At 37.2% G+C, this 25,271-nt stretch overlaps 1 protein-coding gene across 1 annotated transcript in view; it reads left to right on the top strand.

Moving 5' to 3' along the window:
* The window catches only part of LOC127632643 (calmodulin-binding transcription activator 1-like), a 482,652-nt gene that overhangs the window by 26,501 nt on the left and 430,880 nt on the right, over positions 1-25,271 (top strand). Inside the window, exon 3 of the mRNA XM_052111348.1 lies at positions 4,784-4,887. Within this exon, the coding sequence (XP_051967308.1) occupies positions 4,784-4,887 (104 nt within the window). The remainder of the gene's footprint in view (positions 1-4,783; positions 4,888-25,271) is intronic.

The raw sequence follows: 25,271 nt of genomic DNA, 5'->3' as shown, positions 1-25,271 counted from the left end.
AAACTCTGTAGACTTGCAGTGTGCCAAGCTGTGGGATGTAACAAAAGTCAGCAACATTTTTGTTATGTTTATAAATCTTAAAACGGTAATACTGCTCTTTACGTACAAGAGCCAAACCTTTGTTTTTCCTTCAATAAAGTTGTTTTTAAAGTGACACGCCTTCATTTCGCCAAAGTTAGGCAGTGATGAAGGGGAGAGCCATGATGAAACGCATGTCGTACAGAGATGAATCATGGATAATATGTTTAAATGTCTGCAAAAGAAAAATGTGGCATTATTTATACTTCAGAAATGTATCAACCTTTACTGGTACTTGGCATGGATCAAAAGCAATTTTTTTATGCTTTATTTGACATCGTTTCAAGCCATTTTTTCCATTCACTGCTATTGTTTTCCGTTGATAGGCACAAATATGGGCGGGGGCGGGGGGTGTCAGTTGAATACAAGATGGAGAATGCGACCTCTGCTGTAAAATATAAATAGTGTAGAATAAACCAAGAGCTTTTAATGATTTAATGGTAATGTCTTTTATCATCACATGGACACAAAATATTGATCATTTAAAATATAGAATTTCCCCTCGATGTGGTTGGTAATTATTTGGTTTGTTATATTTCTAAATTCGCTAGATCATTACACAGTTTTCTCACGATTCAGTATCACTTGGATTGATATTATGAAATGGTGGATGGCTATTAAAAAACATTATTCAGTAAAAATGTAGTTTGTAGATCTAATTTTTGCATCTTTGATATACTCACGAATGAAATGTTTCTTTTTAAGGTTTTACATTAAAAGGCAAATGTTTAGGTATTCCTGAGCTTAAAATTCAAAAGGCTGAATTCAAGCATTAAGAACTGCGTGTGAACACTGTAAATAGTGTAGAAAAAGCACAGAGAGTTTTTGATGTTTGACTGCACATTTCATTTCTTCGATTAAAAAACATTTTGGTTTTTTATATACTGTCCCATCCTTTTTTGCACAAGCAAAAGTACATGTTGAATGTTCATACATACATACAGAAAATCATGCGCTTTCCACGATCACTGTTAAACTCACCTCTTCCAACCGCATGAAATCATCCATTAATTGCTAAATAACCAATCATACACAATACACGACTGCTAAACAAAACATTAAAAGCACCACAAAAAACAGAGCAATAAATTCAAGATTTGACTGAGCACAAAAAACAAGATTTTTTTACTTGGTTCTTCTTGCTCTGGCGCCACGACACCTTCACACCGTCTTTATCAAAAGCGATGGATTTTGGAATGGCAAAATTAAACCCAGTGGAGAGTTAAGCAATTTAATTTAATGAAGCACAACACAATAGTGTTTTGGCAGAAAACTAAATATATGTGTGTTACTTTAACAAAACATATTTGGGTAAAAAAAACAGTGCCACAAAACCCATTTTTTTTGTGTATAAACACCATGGGACCATGCAGCCATCATACCGCTCAGGAAGGAGACATATTCTGTCTCCTAGAGATGAACGTAGTTTGGTGCGAAAAGGGAAAATGAGTCCCAGAACAACAGAAAAGGACCTTGTGAAGATGCTGGAGGAAACAGTTAGACAAGTATCTATATCCACAGCAAAACGAGTCCTAAATCGACATAACCAGCCAGGAAGAAGCCACTGCTCCAAAAGCGCCATAAAAAGCCAGACTACAGTTTGCACATGGGGATTGGAGAAATGTCCTGTGGTCTTTTTTTTGACTGTTTCGCCATAATGACCATCGTTATGTTTGAGGAAAAAGGGTGAGGCTTGCAAGCCAAAGAACACCATAAAGCATGGGGGTGGTAGCATCAAGTTGTGGGGGTGCTATTCTGAATGAGGGATTGGTGCACTTCACAAAATAGATGGCATCATGAGGAAGGAAATTTATGGGGATATATTGAAGCAACATCTCAAGACATCAGCCAGGAATCTCGGTCGCAAATGGGACTTCCAAATGAATAATTGTTGTGAAATATATATAGAGTAGCTCTAATATATATATATATATATATATAGCTCTAAGTTCATGCACAGGTAAAGTACACCAATGTGCGTTAAATTCCAATGCATGACGAGTGATCTGACCCTCTTTTTTTCTTCTGGCTATCTGTTTGTCCTTAAAACTAGAGTGGGAGTGGTTGCTAAGCAGTGTCTCTATGGACACAGTCTTCATCTCACTTCAGATCTGCAGTCTCTCTTTCATTTCTGTCCTGTCTTTTACTGAGGACACACTCCACACACCTCAGTCACTCTCTCATTCTCCTTCTTTCTATTTCTTTCAGTCGCTCGCTTTTTTTGTATTCATAATCGGGCTCAGCGTGCAATGTGGAACTGCCTTCTCCCACAGGGCTAAACATTGAGTTCCTTAAGAAGCCTGAGCCCTTGATGCAAACGGTTATCAATAAACTTGAAATACTTTTGCTCCATTGCCCAATTTTGTTGTTATATATTTGAGCAGGCACTCTGGCATGATAAGAAAGAAAGAGACTCAATGAAAACAAAATCACAATATTTCTGGATGAAAGCATTTGCACGCCTTGTGCTCCAAATATGTTCACTTTTATTCCACAGTAACATCTTGAGTTTGTTTTTGTTTTTCATTGCTTTATGAGTCCTCCCTCTTTGAGGTCTCATGCCGGTTTTATAATTTTATTTTCTACGTAAACACCTGAGCATGGAAGTTTTCTCAAAGGAGGCCCTAAATGAATAGAGACTAAACTGGCATGTATGGGTGTTTCCTCAATTTTGTGCACTTCTAGCCCTGAACATTTTTAGACAATAAAATCCTGTTAAAACATTTTTCACACACTCATTACTTTACTTAATTAGTCTACTAACCATGTATAACAGAGTATGTACATGCGTCACTGGAGATTTATGTCATTTTATAATTTTTCTGAAAATCTGTGCTGAAATGATGCTGATGGAAATGACACTTTAATGTTTTTGAAATAAAAGGGCTGACTGCTTTTTCTTGCAAAGGCAAAATTTATTGTTAACATTTTATGTATCCTAAATACACACAATTAATTAATATTTTCACACTTTTTTCATAATTTGGCAAAATTACAGCTTGATTGGAAATTATGCCAAAACATATTCTGCAATAAATCAATTACCTTGATTTTTCCTCAAAATTGTCTCATATTTCATCTCAAGCATGCTCTTCACTGGCACTTTTGTCAACAAGTACACCAACTTTTGAAAAAAACTTGATTAGGATCAATATTGAGATATCATTTTCACACAAATATAGAATAGAAATCATTATCACACATTAAATATTGCAATGGTTTATTTTTATTTTACTCTTTGTTAAGATTAGCATGTCATTATTTTTGTTTTAAAATGGATTTTCGTAATGTAATATTGAAATTCTGGGTCTGGGCGAAATCAGTCAAATATATTAATGGCATTTAAAAAGTTTCTAAGGCCCCATGAAAGGTATTTTTTATGTGACCTTCATACAGTCTTGCATAGCCAGACCTTTGACTAAAACTGCAAAGGTCTGAACCATAAAACTGTTTAAAATGGCCAAGAAATGCCTGTTTACACAGGAAAACCACCCAACTGACATATAAACCCATCAGTCATAGTCGGTTTTGTCATAATTTGCAGTTTAGAGGTGGGTTATTTGAGATATATCATACAATAGTAAAAGAAATACATGGAATGTACATAATTTACATAACGGCACGCCAGTTTCTGCAAGTGATTTAACAAAAAAATCACACGTGAAAATAGCGGAAAATGCGTAGAGTCTAAATACTGATTTTCTAATATGGGCATATTTAAAGTGCATTTGACTAATTTAACCCTAACACATATTTGCAAGCACAAGATTTGTTAATGATAATGAGGCGCGTCCGTCGACCCCAGAAAGTTAAACAGCTTTAAATGAACAAATTCAGCATTAAGGCTCATCACAGCTGAGAGAGCAGTTGTTGACACAACAGTGATTAATTAATCAAACTCAAGGCGCTTACCTCTTACCAAACTTTTCATTGGACATACTGTTCAAAATTGTGGTTTCTATAGTGAATGACTCTTGCGCACCAGCTACAGCAAAATAGGGAGAAATACCCCCGATTGGACAGTTTTTTTTTTCCACAGAGAAAATAGGATGCATTCGACATAAATGAAATTATCTTCAAAAAGCTGACTAACACACTACAGCACCTTTGCTTGGGAGTGAAACAGAGACAGGTGATTGCCCACGCTCAAACTCTCTCTCTCCCTCACTCACTCACAAACATATACACACATCCTTGTTTCTCCAATAACATGTTAGAAACAGCCCAAGCCGTGATACTGTGATTTTTTTAGAGGACTGTACGTATCATTTGGTTTGAACAAGCAATGGCAGATTCTGATCCACCACTTAAGGAAGTAGTTCCATGCACAAATGTGTTTTTTGTGACCGTACTCAGTTTTCCTCATTTTTTAAAATGTACTTGATTGAACTGTTTGCAATCGTGCTATATGGCCTTAAATCAGCACTTCTGTGATTACCAAAGGCACTCGGCCTGTGGCTTAATGTGGCACAGCAATGCTGATGTAGGGCCATATCGTACTCTTGCTCATGTGATATTGCTTAAATATGTCATGTATATTTAGAAAAACAGGTGAAGACTACTCAAAAACCCACTGTCGCTCGATAATATCTCTACATTGGATACAATGGGAGTTCATTTTTTTCCATTGTTTTTTATTACTTCGAATATTTCAATGATTCTAATCACAGTCCATAATAAAATCTTCTTTTTATGTTGTTCCCAGATGAACATGGACATTTGAAAATCTATCTGCCCAAGAAGCTTCTGGAATGCCTTCCCAAATGCTCCTCCCTGCCCAAGGAGAGACATCGCTGGAACACAAACGAGGTAAGAAGCTTCAAATGGTACTGCTGACCGTTTTATTCGCAGGACATTATTTTCACGTGACATGAAGAGTTTGGCCTTTTGTTTGTCTGAACATAATTTGCAATGATCACATTTTAATGTGTTGTTTATTGGATACATGATGCACATTTTGTTTTACAAATGAAAAGCAATCATTTGTTTGATTTTCTAATTTTAATTAAGCAGAGAACCAAGTAGAAATTTGTGAATTACATTTAGCTAACCAACCAAAGTGGACTTGAATAACTGATAACCACTGTTAGAATTGAGGGGAGGGGGGGCGGGGAGGGTTGACGTATTTCCAAATGAAACAGTTAGTGGAGTGGGACAGATCTCGCATTGCCGCGTACCATTCACAAGTGATCATTCCTATGCCCTATTCCCTTCTAAGACAATTACCCTCCACTGTGAGTGCTTCAGATTGCTGAAAGGTGATAACTGTCAGTCAGAACTCACTTTTTAAGGGATAATTATTGAAAAATCTGTTTGGAACAACACAACAGCATGGACTGTGTTCCCTTCAAAGTGCCCTGCAAAGGCATTATCAGCACCATTTAGAACACAGCTGGGTGCGCTGAACCGATGTAGGGGGAGGGTCCGTTTTAGTTCTAGAAAGTATTTGATTGAACAAGGTTTCTGAAACTCTATGTGCCATCATGGGTGTTGCTGTGTCTGTATAGCCGGAATAGAGAGACAGCAGATTTGAAATGCTTATAACTTCTGAAAACAAATTGTGTCAATGTTTAGAAGTACACTAGCATAAAGATGACCTTAAAGCCTGTAGATATAATCTAAAACATTTCATTTTGATTTCATGGGTCCTTTAAGGGACCCCCCTGTAACAGATCTCTCGCTGCTTTGAAGGAAGAAGTGGGGGCCAGGTGAACAGTCCACGTACATCTTTATATTTCCGCTTAACCCAAAACAGTTTCAGCACAACATAAATGCACACACACTCTTCTGTGTGTGTTTCTCTCTCTCTCCCCTCCGGTGGTCTGGACATGCTTTTTATCCCTCTCCAGCTCTCACTGTAACACAGAAGAGTTGTTAGATATAATTTCCCACAGGTGTCAATCCTTACTGTTCTTCCTCTCCTGGCCTCGCTTTCTACAGATGTCGCACGGCCACACCCACACCACCACACCCCACATAAGGCCATATTTTTTTTTTACTTGGTCGGTCCTCTGGTGTTTCTCCAAAACTAGAGTACTAGAAACATAAAACTAGATTTTTGTCAATGATTGCTGTGGCAACATTGACAAGTGTGTGTCCAAAGTTTCATAAATAATCCAAATCCATGTTTTTATGTTAGAAAATTCTAAACACTCTCTTGTGCGCCTCACGCTGTTTTCTGAAGGACTTTACAGACAGCGACTGAGTGACACTCTCAGTGATGATCCTCATTTTCACTTCACAATAAGAAATAATTCTTCTTTGATATATGATTGTTGGTACACCTAAATTACTAACATTAAATCATCTTTTATCTTAGAACTAAACCGTTGCTAGAGCTTAATTAATATACGTGCAGTTGATATGCATGTAGTTTTGCTGATGTCCTGAAAATATATGCTACCTATCACTATGTGCTACCAATACTATATTCGCATAGTTTTAGGGTTGGGGTTAGGGTTAGGGCCAAGTACAGCCTCACACCATATCATAGGTATTATCTGCCTGACAAGATGTGCTACCTAGGCTTTTAACACATTTCACGCTGTTGTTGTACACACCAACAGGTTCTCTTGTGCCTCCCGACATGTGCTACTCATGTTTTAACTTTACATATCACTGTTTTACTGCTGGTAGAACATGCTGAGCAGGTAGCACAGATTGTGTGAACACTGGTATTTATCTAACACTACATGTTAAATGAATGGTCTGCACTTATATACCCCTTTTTATCCTTAGCGGTTTTCAAAGTGCTTTACACTGTGACTCATTCATCCATTGTGGAAAAATATCTTTGTCCATTCACACACACACTCACACACCAATGATGGCAGAGCTGCCATGCAAGGTGCTAGCCTGCCATTGGGAGCAACTTGGTGTTCAGTGTCTTGCCCAAGGACACTTCGGCACGTGGAGCCATGTGGGCCAGGAATCGAACCACCAACCCTGCGATTAGTGGCCAACCCACTCTACCACCTGAGCCACAGCCGCCCCATTATCTCATGTTAGCTCATTATCAAACAGTTGAAAAGATATTACATGGATGCTATGTGGAAAAATATCGTTGTCCATTTATTATGCTGCGCCCGTGACAAGCACCCTCCCTCAATATCATAAAGTTTGCAATGAGAGAGAAAACAATTCATTTAAGGCATATAGCCAATTACAAATTTGAGCTACATCTTATTTATTATTTAAATTCTAAAAAAAGTTTAGTCTATTATTGAGCCTAACATCTTAATCTTGTCTTGCAATTCATAAAAATATTGAAATTACTCATTTTAATCAATATATCAAATTATTCTGTGAAGTTTTTGTAGTGATTCCCAAAGTGATTCTTGTGAATCACAAGTGTCATGCTTTCGCGGCTACCTGCATTTTGGTTGTAAAGGAACCCCCCAAAAGCTCAATTGGAACACGGCTGATTACAATAATCGACTTTAACACAGGAGATTAATCAGTGAGCCCAATGGGTTATTGACTGTTTACACTATGTCTACGATGGATTAATCAGTATGGTATATAACTAACAAACATGTAACAAGTGTTTAGAAATTAGAAATTGATTTACAGGGTACAGAGTATTTTTACATTTCCATACAAACAAGTAAATGGTAGCCAACATGTTCTAAATGCTGTTCAAATGTGCTTTCAAAAGCTATTTCCAATTTGTTGTATTTAAACAAAGTTGTCTAATTTGCTATTCACAGGGCATGTGCATAAAAGTAATTATTTTTCAAGAGTAATCTGTTGTTTGTATAGAAGGTATGATAACTTTCTTAAAAAGATTGTTCTCTTATCAGAATGATAACAGAAAATCATTTTCTCAAAATAGTGCATTAGGTGATGATGCCATTTCAGTGTTTTGATTTGCTCTGTAAATCTGTGCCAGTTTTATCTAACAATTGGTATACAAAGTGTTTCTATGTTGTTTTGATCTTGAAATTTCTGGGCCTGAAGGCATTCTGACATTCACAGGCAAACAAACACACTCAGCAGAGATTAGGAAGCCCTGTTTGGACTGATTTCACTGAACACACCTAAAGTCTGACACAACCTCAAGCTGTCTCGCTCTCTGCTTAAGTTTAATAACACTTGAATTTATGACAACTCTATTTTCATTTAAAAAAATATGAGATCTGTACCCAGGTGGGTAAGTGAACACATTGCAAGATGCTGCATACTGTGGACATTGGCAACTATAAGGGATATGAGATTTGTGCTCGGCTGTTATGGAAATAATTGAAGGAAAATCATGACATGGACCATTAAAATGTAATGTAAATCTCATGAAGTCTGTCAAGAACATGTCTGGATAATATTTCTCCCCAAAAAGAAAAGAAAATCAAGCCTGTTTATAGCACCATTAAATTAAGACTTTTGCATTTTCATAATAATTAAGCACTTTGAAGAAGATAGTTTTTTTTTTTTAAGAGTTAATTTGAGTGATTCTAACAAAGTCTGTCAAGAAACCTGTTCCTCTTTTTTCCCAAAATCCAAATAAATAAATAATATTTTGTATATAGAAAATGAAACCGATTTTCATCGCCACACTGTTAAAGAAAAGATAAATGATTTAAATGTGAAGTATTTATACAATGCTCACTTAGTACTACCTTTTATTTTCAATTATTTTAATAATAAAAAATATATATATTACGGTAATGAAAATCATAACTGAAAACAACTGGAATAGTAAAAGTACTATTTACAGATGGATTACGGTAATGAGAACTACGGATGAAAAATTTGCTATTCGTCCTGAGAATAATATCACTTAGTACTCTATTTTCGTGAGTGTGCAAATTGCAGTGCTACGTGCCTCGGCAGTGCGCTACGTCTTATCCAATTTTCGTGAGAGAGATTCTTCTAAGCGCAATTTTTGTGCCAGCGCAAGTGGGCCTGGGTGGGAGTGTTTGCGTTGTCTGTGGGTGTATTCGAGAAAAAAGTGGGTGTATCGTATGTAAATAATAAAGTGCAATTTGCTATTTTATGGAGAAATACGTAGGTCATTGCGCGTTTTAGACGTTTTAGTAGCACATCTGTTTTCAGTGCAAAGACTAAATTCAGTTGCCATATTTGCACTTTTGAGATTCCACCAGGAGATGGTAATAAAGTTCATGTCCAAAGTCTCTCAGGGGACATAATTTGATGTTCCACTATATTTTAAATCACATTTGTAGCCATTTTATGAAGCAAAATGTTATGAGATTTGTATTAAATTATCATGGTCATAGTTTATTTTTCAATTATATTTATTATGTTTATATTTAAAATTGTATTTATGATGTAATTTGTATTGATATTTTTCCACCTGTTGTTGTATTGATTTTTAAGTAATTGTAAAAGGGGCTGATGGAAGAAGTTGGAGAAAGCAAAATGCTTGGATTGGGTATGATTTGTCTGACCACTTCATTATTTTTGTTATATTTTCATTTTGTTTTAATTGTAATTTGAATATTATTGAATATATTAGTTTTATTTTTTTCCGTGTTTCAATAAATACATTTTTCAAAATCAAAATCGAAAAGAGAAGTGTGTGCCAATACAATCACTGTTAATAGCCATGATTTGTGTATCATATAAAAATGGTTATTTATACTTACATACTCTATAATTTAACACCAAATAAACTAGGGATGGACCAATGCCACTTTTTCTTTTTCCGATACCGATCCGATACCAGTGTTATTTTTTTACATAATCAGTTTAAAATATCTTTACATTATTGTGTGGAACTAATTGGGAGTACTCTTTAATATGTAAAGAAACACAAACCTCTAACTACACATTATTTCAATCTAAATGTATAGCTTATTAAGAAACACTTTATTATTAACTAGTATACTGGATAATGTAGCAGCAAAATTAACAGTAATTCCATTCTTCAAGTCTTCAGTAGGAAAGAAACCATTTTTTAATTTTTTATATTTCAACTTGTATCTGAACTTTAAAGGATTCAGATCTCTTTTTTATTCAATTTAGTTGTAAAACTTTAGCTCACTTATTTCACACAGTTATTTTTTGGAACCCATTCAAAATAAATATTGTTATAAATTGTAAAGAAATACTAATACTAATAATAATAATAATAATAATAATATATTGTTATTAATATTATTATTATTGACTTTTATATACAACAGGAATATATTTAAATCATGCACTTTTTAAATCCTCACGCTTTTATTTTGACATTCTGAACTATCCAGGAAGTCCTGTAAGTGTGTCTGTTTGTAGGCAAGTTCACAGGAGTTTAATTCACTTCTTATTCAAATTCTGGAAAAAAATGCACCTCTGGTGCCGTTCTAAATGGATATTATAAGTGAACCGAACTATTTTCTGCATCTACATCTGAGATGCTGTTCTTGAGTAGTGCTCAAATATCGCACAGAGTTGTGAAGGCTAAAAATAGCCGCGAGTGCATCACCAGTCTGTGCATGAGTTTGTGTCAGCAGAGCAGCACCATTCACTAACGCGCTGGTGCTGTGCGTACTACATATATATTTTCTTATTAAACACAGCCTTTTGTGATTCATGGAGCTATCACACATCTTCAAGTGGCTTTGAATAAAATGCACGCGTCATGTGAACTGCTTTAATGGTGTTTTTATGGTTCTTCTTTGTCATTTATGGAGCTTGACAGTAACGAATATGACTGACACACAGTATTGGATTTGTATCAGGCTCGTCGGACTGATACCGATCCATTTAAAAGCTTCAGTATCCGATCGTATCGGATCGGTGCATCCCTAGAATAAACCCAATTGGTGACAAAAAACACATTTAAGCAACCAACATGTGTATCCATGCGAATATAAGGAATGTGTTACTAGAAATATGCATGACTTTCAACAAGGATGCAGTTAATGATCAAAAGAGCGTAAGTCCATATTTCTATTTTTCGAATTCACTGCATAGAGTCCATTTACATTACCAATTTCTTATGAATGTTTCTTATTTCGCTGGTGCTTGACAGGGAATGGACTATATAATAAGCGGAGAAGAGCCTCAGAATTAAATTGCACTTGACTCAGCCCATTAGCGCATTGCACAAGCAATTTCGCCAAACCCATTTGTGCCTACACTTTGCACATGCTTTCACAAAAATACCAAATCTTCCATGGCCATGGCCATGCACTTATGAATTATGGCATTGTTCTGTGCTTAGCGCTAGTACTCTTAAAATAGGACCTTAATCTTAATGGTCTTAAATGTAGACTACATTTTCTGTTTGCAAAATTGTATTGAATTGGGGTTAAATATGATGACGACATTTTCTTGACAGGTTTCATAAGAATCACCTATTTAATGTTATTAAAACCTAAGGTTATTATAAACTTTAGAAATTTTGTCTATGATTTTTTTGATCAAGTCTAAACTACAGAGTCAAATTGAAGCTTTTCTCACCTGGTTATATGAGAATTACAAATGGCAAAATTTTCTAGCCCCTCCTTAAATCCTTTACAAGTATCATGATGAAGATGCTACATGCTGAAGATTCTAGGGAAAAATAGGACCCTATGACTTTTCATGACACTTGGTTTGGGTGATAGGTTGATGTAATCGGATATCGACGATATTTTACAAAGATCCCGATACCAATTGCGACACTCAATTGACAGACCATGATTGACAATATCGGTAAATGGAAAAACCATGGATCTGGGTATTCAGCAAATATATTAAAGAGAAGCCCAGGGTGTGAAACTAGCACCCGCCACCCACCAAATGTGATGAGGCTGAATACAGTTTGGGAGCCCCTCGTCCAAATGTACTTCATGCACGGGTAATTTTCCTTATCTACCCCCTACAGTCGGGCAACCTGTAAGACATCTCAGAGTGACACATGACAAGAAACACACTTTATTATATTTTTAAGAACGGACAAATGAAAAGCCGCCAATGCTCGTGTTTGATTCTCTGTTTGTTCAGAGGTGTGCAGCACAAGCCTGTCTCGAGGAACAAGCCCATGTAAAGAGTTATCATTCATCTTAAAACTGTTTGCAAGAATAATGTCATCTTTTAGGATGCTGCAAATTATCTCAGCTCATCTCAGGAGGTGCTGTGAGTTTAGTTTGCTTTATTTTCAAGTGTTTGGCATGCATTGTGAACGCAACTCTGCAGGTTCAGTAATATATACAGGGATCTTTGTATTAAATAAACAAAGACGAAACTGATTAAATCATAAAATAAGACACATTCACCTTGAAACTAAAATTGAGTTTTATTTTATTTTCTTTAGGCAGCATTATCTGTATTACCAAAATGCAATACAAACACAAATTCGATAAGAACACATTTGGCAGCATAATTTTGGAAACACAAGGGAATTTATTAGGCTTTATTATTATGATTATTATTATCTTTATATTTATGATTGTCTTTAGTTCTTAATCTGTAGGCTATTAGTAATTTTCCACCTGTTGTTGTTGACTGATACTTGCATGATGGCATATGGAGTCGTTGGAGATGGTAAATGTTTGGTATTTGGGGAGGTGGTTATATAAGGTTTTTTGATCATTTTGTTATTTTAGTTGCTTTTTTCATTTTTCAAAAGTGCAATCTGAATTTAGAAATGTCTTTTGCTAATGTTTTTTATGGTTCAATACATTTATAAAAATTTAAGGCAAAATCTATAAAGCAAAAATATTCACCGACACTCAGCAGGGGGGTTGAAGATATACTCGTATATCGCAATATTATTTAAGGTGATTATAGATAAAATATTTTTTTACATATTACCCAGCCCTAGATGACACATGGCGTGGCAGTTTCATTTCCATTTCAATACTGCCATAACTTATGAGACAGAAAACCATTGACTTCTTGTTGTTTTGCATGCATATGCCTTTTTTCTTTGTACAATGCTTGACTTTATGTTGCAGGCGAGGAGATGAAGGTGCAGAGAGGTTGCCTTTTCAGTCATTCATGTTGGGAAGCCAACAGTGTGGCTCGCCCTCTGTGCTTTCTATCAAAGCCTACACAATCCATTTCTCTCAACTTCCAATGAGTCAAAAAGTTTCTCATTTTGTTTGTTTCAACCTCCCCGTCACCCCATCATAGTTCTTATTTAGAATTGTGGCATTGTGAAATCGTAAGGAATGAAGAGGTAGTGGAATAGAATCTGACCCCATGTTGATGCAAGCTAACCGGTCTCAAAGTGAAGTCATAAGTTCACGTAGAAAACTTGAGTAATAATGTCAAAGAAACTATCTTGAAGTGAGGCTTGGGAAAGAAAATAAAGAATAGGTTATGAGCCGATCTGAAACCCTTGTGAGCACCTCAGCTCAATGAGTGTGTTTATTTGCACGTCATGCAAATATGCTCATAATTATCCAAAATCAGATTGTTAAAAAAACAGACAGTGTAAGAAATCTGTGTTTACATGTGATATTGAAATCATTGGATTATTCTCTGCTTTTGCCAACAAAACATAATCAGGCAAGTGCACAACTCATTGGACTGTAAGAATGGCAGTAAAGGTGTTTACATTTAACTCGAAATTGGGGTAATGGGCAAAAATCGGTGTGCTGTTCGTTTTTTACTTGAAGCATTTTTGACCTTACCCCAACAAAAGATGCTTAAAAAAACGCTTAACCCTTTTATATGACCTTACACGTTGTCGGTTTATGAAGCATAATCAGTGTAAGAACGTGCACACTAGGGTTGCATCCACACCAATATGTTTTTGTTTGAAAATGCAATTTTTTTTTTTATCCACGGTGCAATGGCGTTTCCACAACAAAAATGGTGAGTTTCCATTTGGAGCTCTCCATAACCTAATTTCTCCAAAAACGATTATGTAGATTATGGACTATAACGGATCAGTTTGGATGTGGTCCTGAGACTTTCAAAACTGCTTTCCAAAACCACATACTTTGGAAAATGATAAGGTTTGGAAACAAAACAAAGTTTTCAAACTTAAACAAATCAGTGTGGACATGGCCAATCCTAGGATACGCCTGCAACAATTTATATTTGCAATATTAACTCCTCATAATGTATGAGAGGATGGAAAATGGAAAAGATGGTGGCACTAGGGCTACATCCACACAAAATTCTGCTATGTTTACGCTTTTCATTCGGGACAGTGTTTTCCTGCACTTTCAAAACTTTTGAAAATGTTCTTCTTAACCACATACTTCAGAAAAAAATGACATAAGGAAACAGAAAAAATTTATTATCAAATTAAACAGATATGTCTTCAACAGTGTATGTTTGAAAGTAAATGGAAACGATCTCTGTATTCTCTACTTCCACAGTCGTAATGGACTCCATATTTTTTTGTGACGTGAATGAAAACGAGAGATTAAAGTACAATCTGTTTAATATGTCCTACTGTCGTAAGGACTTTTTAGTTCCACATCCCAGTTTTTACCCAATGGAAATTTTTCAAAAATACAGTATTTTCAATGTTTTATTTGATGAACGATCTGCACCAATCCAAAGAAACATTACAACCCATTGACCAAACTGTAATGGTTCAGACGGAAAGTGTTCTTGCGCTAAAAATACTAGACACATCTAAACATAAAATAAACCTTTTAAAAGTGGATTTTTTTTTTGTTGCTTGACACGTCATCTAAAAAAACCTGCACCGCTCCTGTGCGAAACACTGAAAAAACAGCTGGACAGCTGGACGTAGCGGTCGAAGATGTCATCTATTGCATGTGTACATGTTAAATAAATGGAAAAATAGTGCAGACAGACACACACTATTCACATAAAATGATATATGACGTCTATCTCGACTAACATCCGTTATCTTTTACTAATGACTACCTTCCTCAAACTGCAAGGTTTAATGGAAAAAATGCCTTGGATAATTACCATGAGCATTAACCAAATCTGACACATTTGTGACTGTAGCAACTCGCTCCCAATTTTGCATCCTCACAGGATGTGGAACGTGTTACTGTCACTAGTGCTATTGCTAACGCTGTTCCTGTCACTGTCCAAGCTGAACATCTCTTACTGTTAAAACAAACCCAGATTGTAGACAAAGTCAGAGAGGCAAACAAAAAAACGGATTAACGCTAAGGGACGGACATTAGCCACATTTCCACTATCGGGCCAAATGAGGGCGTTCGAGTGCATGCCAGGGCCAGTTGCGTTCCCACTCTCACTTCCGGGGATTCACGGTGCTTCCTTGGGGCTTCCTCAGGGCCAACGGCCAATGGCCTTTGGCCCACCAATTACCCTTGGGCCAAACAAGGCCAACTGGGGATTGAGGCGCCTTCAATGTCAAAGGTGGAGTTTCGCTGAGTCTGGTCAGAGGTTTCAGCACCAAGTTCTCCGAACATGCGGGTTGTGAATCCAGCTTACAAGAGTGTTACAAAATTTACAAAATTGCAGGACCTGTAAAAATATGTTAAAATGCACAATGGACAAAGGAAGAATTTATGGTATTGACAGTTTGCTTGGACAGTTAGAGTCGGTGAGTTGTCAATGCTATCTCACCTTGCTTGCTATCTAATGTTTACATACAATATAAACTCGATGTCCTAGATAACTAGATAACATGATACCTCAGCTTGAGCTTCCCTCTTGCTTGTGAAATGGGTGGGGTGGCTTTTTAAGGGCTGGTTTTAGGGCCATGCTGTGGGAACGCATATAGTTTTTGGTCTCGCGGCTCGAGGTCCGAGGCAATTGGCCTCAGTTGGCCAAGTTGAAAGCACTGGCTCACACTGGCCCAAGAGTGAAAAGTGGCTAATGTTAACATGCACCGATAGATAGAAGGAAGAAGTCTAGCTCTCCCTGCAGATGGAGATATTTTCTGGGCTGCTCTCTAGCCGTTGTTCAGGTGAAGAAACATTTGGAGGCTGTTTGGAGCCGAAACCCTCCCTGGTGACACACAAGGCTCTTAATGAGAATGAGTTACTAAACAGCACAGACTTCCATCTCCTTCAAATCCCGTGTCATACGCCATGCTCCCAACTACCAGTAGTCAGGTATAATGAGGCCTCTAGAAGGGCCGAACCAGACATCAGGTCATACAATAACCAAGCATAGCTCATGTCCGAGCCTGTGTTTTTCAGAATATATTTTATATATAAGACATAAGGCATAACATTTTCAGATTGGGGATGAGAAAGGTGGCTAGGAGTGGAGGAGAGTCTGTTTTTATGTAGTACATCCAGTCAGTCCGGAATGTCACTCTATATAATGTTCTCCTTTTCTTTATGGGAAATTACCCTTATTGAAGGTAATGACTTGGACGTCTGTTCAGTTGAAAAATTCTTGTACCAGAATGACCACATTAAAGAATGAAACCGGCAGTGTGTTGGAAAGGAAGGGAAAAACATCAAAACAATAATGGTGTTGTAATGAACACAAGAGGAGGGTGAATGCTGGGGGATGGCGAAAAGTCAATTCCTGTCTTTATCTCTTTTTCTCTCGCTCTGTCTCTCACCGTCGGTTGCTTTACACCCCTGCTGTTAATTTTAAATACCCAGAGAAGTGTGTGTGTGTGTGTGTGTGCATGCGTGTGTGCATGATAGCTCTTTTATACTTTACCTACACCACTGTGAGTCAAGAAGTATTGCTATTGCTGCTGAAGGTGAAAATATTTTGTCTAAATCCTTCTGAGGAAAATTACAACATAATAATGTTGGTGGAAAATTTAAGTTTGTGGAAAGCTCAATCGAAAGCATTCTTGGCATAAATACTCACTCACTTTTTTAAAAGTATAGCTACAAGACAATAACATTATATGTGTGAACATGATTAAAATTGCTTTCCAAAACCCTGTTGGAAAAGCTGTGTTTTGGAACATGGGAGCTGGTCCAAGTTGGTCATGAGTTGGTCCAACTGGTTGACCATCTACCATTTTTCAAAAACGTTTTCCACTAGTTCTTGATTGACAGCTCCTCTGTCACCTCCTCAAGAGTGGAGGTGACACCACTCAAATGCAACTCCGACGGCTGCTGCTCAATATAATATTATTTGTGTTTGATAGATATGCTGCTTCTCTATGTTTTCAGTATTTTCTGCCAGCTCTAGGAAACAATGTGTTGTCCGAGTAGGCCATTATCATAGTCCGTTAACACATGTATCGTGTGAGTCTTTAGTTATTATTTAAGACTTCCTTGCTTTGTAGGATATTGGGTGCATATCTAAAAAAAAAACAAGGCTGGGTTGGTGTGGATGTTTGATGGATGTTTTTACTAGCTGAGCCAATGTGGCGAGTTCAGAAACCAACTTGATCTCCTTTTCCATGTTGCTGAATGTGCCGTTATGTACTGATCCATGTACATGTAGTTTATTTTTCCACAATACTGCAGCGAAATCAGAAACAAGTAACCAAGCATCCCCACGTCATAGTGCCAAATAAATTTGGCTTGACATCAGACGTTCTTTAATCACATAAAGTCACTGATTTAGGGACCATCTCTAAAGATACAGGCAACATTTACAAACATTTCCATAAAATAGAGTATACAACTTTAATAACATTTGAAGCAAATATCTTAGTCATACAACCAACTCCAAAGTGTGCATGCAGGTGTCAGCAATAATGCACACCTTTTAGATTTTTTATACAATTAAAAAAAAGTCCAGTTATATGTGAGCATTTCTGTATTCATCAGTATTGTAATATGCCTTGCTGTCGGGATCTGGATTTTATAAGACCCTTTTGGAAATAACACATTTTTTGTAAATGTGTAAAAATGTTTTACCCCCAACCTTCAGTACTTCAGTAACTGTGTTTACAGTATATAAAGTTGATGTATCTTTGTGTAAATTTAATAGGCTACTTTTGTTTGGGCGAGGCACAAAAATCCTTTTTTAAAAAAGTATTTTCTGACTTAAGATAATAATTATGACACCAAGATTAATTACAATACTGATGAATATAGAAATGCTTACCTATAATTTGATTTTTATTTTTATTTTTTATTATTATAGCAAAAATCTAAAAGGTGTGCATTATTGCTGACACCCACATGCACACTTTGGAGTTGGTTGTATGACTAAGTTATTTGCTTCAAATGTTACTGAAGTTGTATACTCTGTTATGGAAATGTTTGTAAATGTTTTGGATATGTATGCTCCAATGTTGCCTGTATCTTTAGAGATGACCCCTAAATTTGCGACTATATGTGATTAACGAACATCCGATGTCAAGCCAAATTTATTGCATTATTTATTGACGTGGGGACGCTTGGTTACTTGTTTCTGATTTCGCTGCAGTATCTTGGAAAAATAAACGACATCTAGCCATGCCAACAATGCCAACGTAGGATCAGTACATAACGGCACATTCAGCAACATAGAAAAGTGGATCAAGTTGGGTTCTGAACTCGCGACTACATTGGCTCAGCTAGTAAAAACATGCATCAAACATCTACACCAACACAGCTTTGTTTTTTTTTAATATGCAGCCAATAATCTACAAACAAGGAAGTCTTAAATAATGCCTGAACTAAAACTGCTAACTAAATTCAGCTGACTCGATACATGTGTTTACGGACTATGATAATGGCCAACTCGGACAACACAATGTTTCCAAGAGCTGGTAGAAAATACTCAAAACAGACACAAGCAGCGTATCTATCAACCACAAATAATATAGTTGTATTAAATTACCTGTGATTGTCCAGGATTTGCCAACTGATGGTTATCCATCTTCATCTACCATCGAGCGATTGAGTAGCAGCTGTCGGAGTTGCATTTGGAGTTACGTATGTCACTTCCCCTCTTCGAATGATTGGCTAGAGGAGGAGCTGTCGATCAAGAACTAGTGGACCAATAGGGATGCAAAACGCCCCCTGATTTGCATGGAGCTCTACTCACAAGTTTTGGAAAACCAAGCGCAGAATAAAAGCAAAGAAAAACACAGCGTAAACGTAAATAAAATGAAAATATGAGTAAAAATTGCCAGAGAGCACAAAAAACAGTAATATAACCATGGAAACTTGATATTTTAAATGTGTTCATATATTTTTGATTCATGTTTGTTATTATTTTTTTTTTATCTGCTATTATTATTTTTGGATTCACACTCACTATCTTGATTCATGCTTATTATTTTTGGATCTGTGACCGCACTCATTTTGACGAGATTTTGATCCCTCATGCACTCTAAACCTATTTATCTACACAATCGTTTTGCAATATAGGCTTTTATGAAGCAACATAAAATAATGTCATGAAAACAATGTCCTTCACACTTGATTAAAGTTACACATGCAGTTACGGATGCAAAAACACAGTCTGTTCAATGAATCTGACTGAATCCAGATGATCTAAGAAGGTAATTAAAGCAAAATATCATTTAATTTCTGGTTATTTTCAACATATTATCATTTGAGTTCAAATCCTGTAACTACTACAGCTCAACGCAAGAGTGAAAAAAGTTATTGTGTGAATATTGAGAACATTGTATTCCATTTTGCATGCAAGTGATAGTAAAAACAAATGAAATGGCTTTTATTTCTCTATGAAATACTTTAACCATGTATACAACTCATCCTCAGTAAACAAAGATTGGTGGGCAGACATTGTTTATGAAAATATTAAATATTTTATTTCCATGACCTGTTTTCCCATATGTTGGGTCTAGACTAAAATGGGTAGATCATGTTGAACTAGTAAAAGAAAAAAGTAGATCTTGCATTTAGAAGTGTGACGCTCTTGTTCTACCCGCTCCGTACGGGACTTGAACCTAGGTCTCAGGCGTGGGAGGTGGGTGCTCTAACAAGGAGTCTAAAGGCTACAGCCTCTAGTGTCAGTCGCTAGGGCACCTCTTGAGGTTAGGAGAGTGAGGTTTACACACAGCTATCTACCAGCTGGCTCCCGTTACACTCACCCCACTAAACCTCACTCCCATCCGGGTCACGGCACCAACGTGACGCTCTTGTTCTACCCACTCCGTACGGGACTTGAACATAGGTCTATGTTCGTGGGACATAGGTCTATGTTCGTATGGCGAACATAGACCTATGGTTCTATGTTCGTGGAACATAGGTCTATGTTCGTATGGCGTGGGAGGCGGGCGCTCTAACAAGGTGGCTAAAGGTGAGTGAGGTTTTCACACTGCACAGCTATCTACCAGATGGCTCCCGTTACAGAAGCCACTCTTTATCAGCTTGAATATACATCTTTTTATATTATAGATCTGCTTTGCGTGTCTGTTGGCTTTAGGTATTGTTTGCACAAGTGTTCTGTTGTTGTTATTCTATCGTAAAACATATCGAAACTTAGGCTAACTAATGCATTTTAGCCAAACGTGACTTCACCTCGACAACTTTATGCAATCTGAGTTATTAAATAATTTTTCTGATTACTTGATTAATCGTCACAAATATGGTTAGATAACTGATTTTAGTGCATTAAAATCGCTTCCTAACCATATATGTGTGAAGTTCTATCCATTATTACAATTTACAGTAGTTGTCATGACGACATCACACCAGCAAACTCTGTAATCTGGTAGGCTAAATGTTGTAATGCCGGTAAATCCCTGATTTGATCACACTTAAATTGTGTTAACACGTATAATGTTTACATCTTGTGGCTATTTTTTGGACACAGGCCCTGTTCCAAATGGCACACTTGATGTGGACTTGCGGTCTCTTAACCTTCATTTAGCATTGCCACAAAGCCCAGTGCAGATTAAATATTGATTTATGAGACATGGAATTACTTCTATTCAGTTTTTATTGAATAGTTTTTCATGGGAAGCTTTTTTTCTGTACATTTGGCTGTGTTCTAATCACCTGCCCGTAACCGTCCATGTGTAAGGTTCTTGATTAAAATATCTAATGCTTTATTGTTAAGGTGTTGCTCAGAATTTTTTATATAAACAAGTATCCAAGTTAGTGTGTTTCTGTAAGTATGTTCCTTTAACCTATCTATCAATGTCATGACTTTAAACTGCATAGATATGAATATGTACTGTGTATATATATATATATATATATATATATATATATATATATATATATATATATATATAATATAAATGCGTCATCTGATTGAAGTCTTGAAGTCTGTCCCAAATGCATACTTTTATAACTCATGCACACTCATGGATTTGCTATCTGTCAGCAAAAAAAAGTTCACATTCCACCAGTCCAAACTGAATTTTACGCAGAGCCACACTGTAGCATTCAGTAGTGCGCTTTACTAAATTATTTTGTCTAAAAGCAATTTAGAAGATTCTCATGGCTAAATATGCAGCTAATACAGCGTGGGTATTACTCATTGACGAAATGTCCTTCAACCTGGTCCTTTTTTTCTGTCAAGCACGCCTATTACAAAAAAAAAGAACGAGAGACGTGACCTGGGTAGCAGAGTGAACTCTCTTGCTATCAGGTTCTCACATGTTTCATTCTCTGATGCAAGAAGCTGTGTCATTGTTTGACCGAGCTAAGCTTTATGTTTTAAGAGGGAGCTTCCTGAAATGATTCCCCAGGCAAGTGCATGGAAAATCACAGAGTGCCCATGCATGTGAGGGCATCTCTTGGCATGCACTGTGGATGCATAGAAAGCTTACCTGCTGATCTCGTAAGCTGAAGATTGAAATGTATTACCTTGACTCAATGACAAAATCCTCATGTTTTATACACTTTGCAAATGCAGATGCCTGTGGATTTGCTCTTTATAATGTAGATCCCCAAGGATGATCCCTGTTTGAGCCATAGGAGATCTGCACAATGCTTTGAGACTGCAAAAGATGCACAAGTCGCTTCCCTAGCAGCAAGGATGTAAAACGTGTCAAGGTGAACAATGTTCTCTCTTTTAGTCCACTTAGAGTATGCTTAAATGGCTTGAGAAGCCTTGGCGATATAGCGAATGCCCCCTTTTACACAGTTACAGGAAAGTTGCTGTGTCTGCGCCATTCCATAATAATCTGGCACCAATGACAAACTGTGCATCTAAAAGTTTTAAGTATCACAGAAAAGTGCTGTTTTATGCGAGTCCTGTTGAGTTCCCCTGGCACATTTGTTATTTTAAATCTCTCAATCCAATCCTCTTTTCAGTGTTCTTGATCTAGATATTGGCACCACTGATCCAGTATTACCCCTGCGGTCAGCGCCAGGAAACCGGTTACCCTCCCTCAATCTTCGATGGCACTGCCCCTCTCCTCCGGGTCCTTTTCTTTTCTGCTCTGCTGAACTTTCTCCTCACGTAATCAAAGGAAACAGATGCTACTAGTCAACACATAACCTACAGGGAATACTGGGAAATTTAGCTTGTGTTTGTGTAAGCAGACCTTTGGCTTCTGTGGAGTTAAAGGGGTCTCCTGTCACCCAAACAAGCTAGGTTTACAGCATCTATTTCCATTACATCAAATAATGTAGTTTCAGTGAGTGGTTCATCTATTGCATTTAGACCTTTTATTTACTTGTTCAGGTAGGGGAACAAACTTAGGATTTATTTGCTCTTATGCCTCGTGAAGCTCAAACATGGATGTTCTGCTTCATGATTGTTTCTCCTCTCTTATGGTGTCTTCTGTTTATTTAAGGTTAAAATAAATTGACATGAGATATGTGGATGAATATCACTGAAACCTGTCACAAACATGTCTATTTTAATGCTAAAAATGATTCTGTAATGCAAAGAAAACAATGATATAGTATTTACATTGTAAGTATTTATGGGTGATTCTTATTACTTATGCCATGTAATGACAATGGGTCTTTCTCTATTAATTGAAAATACAGTATATATATGTGTGTGTGTGTGTGTGTGTGTGTGTGTGTGTGTGTGTGTGTGTGTGTGTGTGTGTGTATATATATATATATATATATATATATATATATATATATATATATATATATATATATATATACATACATATACAGTTGAAGTCAAAAGTTTACATACACTTAGGTTGAAGTCATTAAAACAAATTTTTAGTTGTAGTTCTAAGTAGGGACATATACTTTGTGCATAACATGAGTAATTTTTCCAACACTTTTATTTGACTATATCACAATTCCAGTGGGTCAGAAGTTTACATACACTAAGTTAACTGTGCCTTTAAGCAGTTTGGAAAATTCCAGAAAATTATGTCAAGCCTTTAGGCAATTAGCCAGTTAGCTTCTGAAAGGCTAATTGGTTAATTAGAGTCAATTGGATGTGTACCTGTGGATGTATTTTAAAGCCTACCTTCAAGCTCAGTGCCTCTTTGCTTGGCATCATGGAAAAATCTAAAGAAATCAGCCAAGACCTCCACAAGTCTGGTTTATCCTTGGGAGCAATTTCCAAATGCCTGAAGGTACCACGCTCATCTGTACAAACATTAGTACTTAAGTATAAACACCATGGGACCACGCAGCCATCATACTACACAGGAAAGAGACACATTCTGTCTCTTAGAGATGAATGTAGTTTGGTGCAAAAAATGCAAATCAATCCCAGAACAACAGAAAAGGAACTTGTGAAGATGCTGGAGAAAACAGGTAGACAAGTATCTATATCCACAGTAAAACGAGTCCTATATCGAAATAACTTGAAAGGCTGCTCAGCAAGGAAGTAGCCACTGCTCCAAAACCACCATAAAGCCAGACTGCAGTTTACAAGTGCACATGGTGACAAAGACCTTACTTTTTGGATAAATGTCCTCTAGACTGATGAAACAAAAATGTAACAATTTGGCCATAATGACCATCATTAATAGAACACCATCCCAGCTGTAATGGGGGTGGCAGCATCATGTTGCAGCCATGATATGGTGCCCCTGGAGCAGATAGGGTCAAGGGCCCAACAATGGCATCTTGGCGGTGCTGGGGCTTGAACCCCTGACCTTCTGGTCAGTAACCCAGAGCCTTGACTACCAAGCCACCACTGCCTGTGTTTTCGCATATCCCAACTAAGCTGGGGTCAGAACGCAGGGTCAGCCATGGTACGGTGCCCCTGGAGCAGATGGGGTAAAGGGCCTTGCTCAAGGGCCCAACAGCGGCATCATGGCAGGGTTGGGGCTTGAACCCCTGACCTTCAGGTCAGTAACCTACAGTCTTGACCACCAAGCCACCACTGCCCCTTGTTTTTACATATCCCAACTAAGCTGGGATCAGAGCGCAGGGTCAGCCATGGTACGGCGCCCCTGGATCAGATGGGGTAAAGGGCCTTGCTCAAGGGCCCAACAGCGGCATCATGGCAGGGTTGGGGCTTGAACCCCTGACCTTCAGATCAGTAACCCACAGCCTTGACCACCAAGCCACCACTGCGAGCAAGGAGACCTACAAACCTGTTTCAGTTACAGTTCTGTTTGGAAAAATGGGCCAAAATTCCAGCATCTTATTGTGAGAAGCTTGTGGAAGGCTGCCCAAAATGTTTCAACCAAGTTAATCAATTTAAAGACAATGCTACCAAATACTAACAAGGCATATGTAAACTTTTGACCCTCTGGGAATGTGATGAAAGAAATATAAGCTGAAATAAATAATCCTCTCTACTTTTATTCTGATTATTCAAATTCTTAAAATAAAGTAGTGATCCTAACTGACCTAAGACAAGGAAGTTTTCTACGATTAAATGTCAGGAATTGTGAAAAACTGAGTTTTAATGTATTTGGTTAAGGTGTTTGTAAACTGTAGGCAGCCAGAAGTTTGGAATGATGTACAGATTTTGCTCTTTATGGAAAGAAATTGGTACTTTTATTCACCAAAGTGGCATTCAACTGATCACAATGTATAGTCAGGACATTAATAACGTGAAAATTACTATTACAATTTGAGAAAAATGTTCAGAACTTCTTAAACTACTTCAAAGAGTTCCCATCAAAAAATCCTCCACATGCACCAATGACAGCTTTGCAGAACCTTTGCATTCTAGCTCTCAGTTTGTCCAGATACTCAGGTGACATTTCACCCCACGCTTCTTGTAGCACTTGCCATAGATGTGGCTGTCTTGTCGGGCACTTCTCACGCACCTTACAGTCTAGCTGATCCCACAAAAAATCAATTGGATAAAGATCCATAACTCTCTTCCAATTATCTGTTGTCCAGTGTCTGTGCATTTTTAGTTTTTCTGTTTCAAAAGTGGCTTTTTCTTTGCATTTCTTCCCATAAGGCCTGTTGTACATGAAACTGGTGTTGAGCAAGTAGAATTCAATGAAGCTGTCAGCTGAGGACATGTGAGGCATCTATTTCTCAAACTAGAGACTCTGATGTACTTATCATCTTATTTAGTTGTACATCTGGCCTTCCACATCTCTTTCTGTCCTTATTAGAGCCAGT

The sequence above is a fragment of the Xyrauchen texanus genome, chromosome 39 (genome assembly GCF_025860055.1).
Source record: "Xyrauchen texanus isolate HMW12.3.18 chromosome 39, RBS_HiC_50CHRs, whole genome shotgun sequence".
In the NCBI taxonomy this organism is placed as follows: Eukaryota; Metazoa; Chordata; class Actinopteri; order Cypriniformes; family Catostomidae; genus Xyrauchen; species Xyrauchen texanus.
Note: the sequence above shows the minus strand (reverse complement) of the source record. Positions and strands in the feature narration are given on the sequence as shown.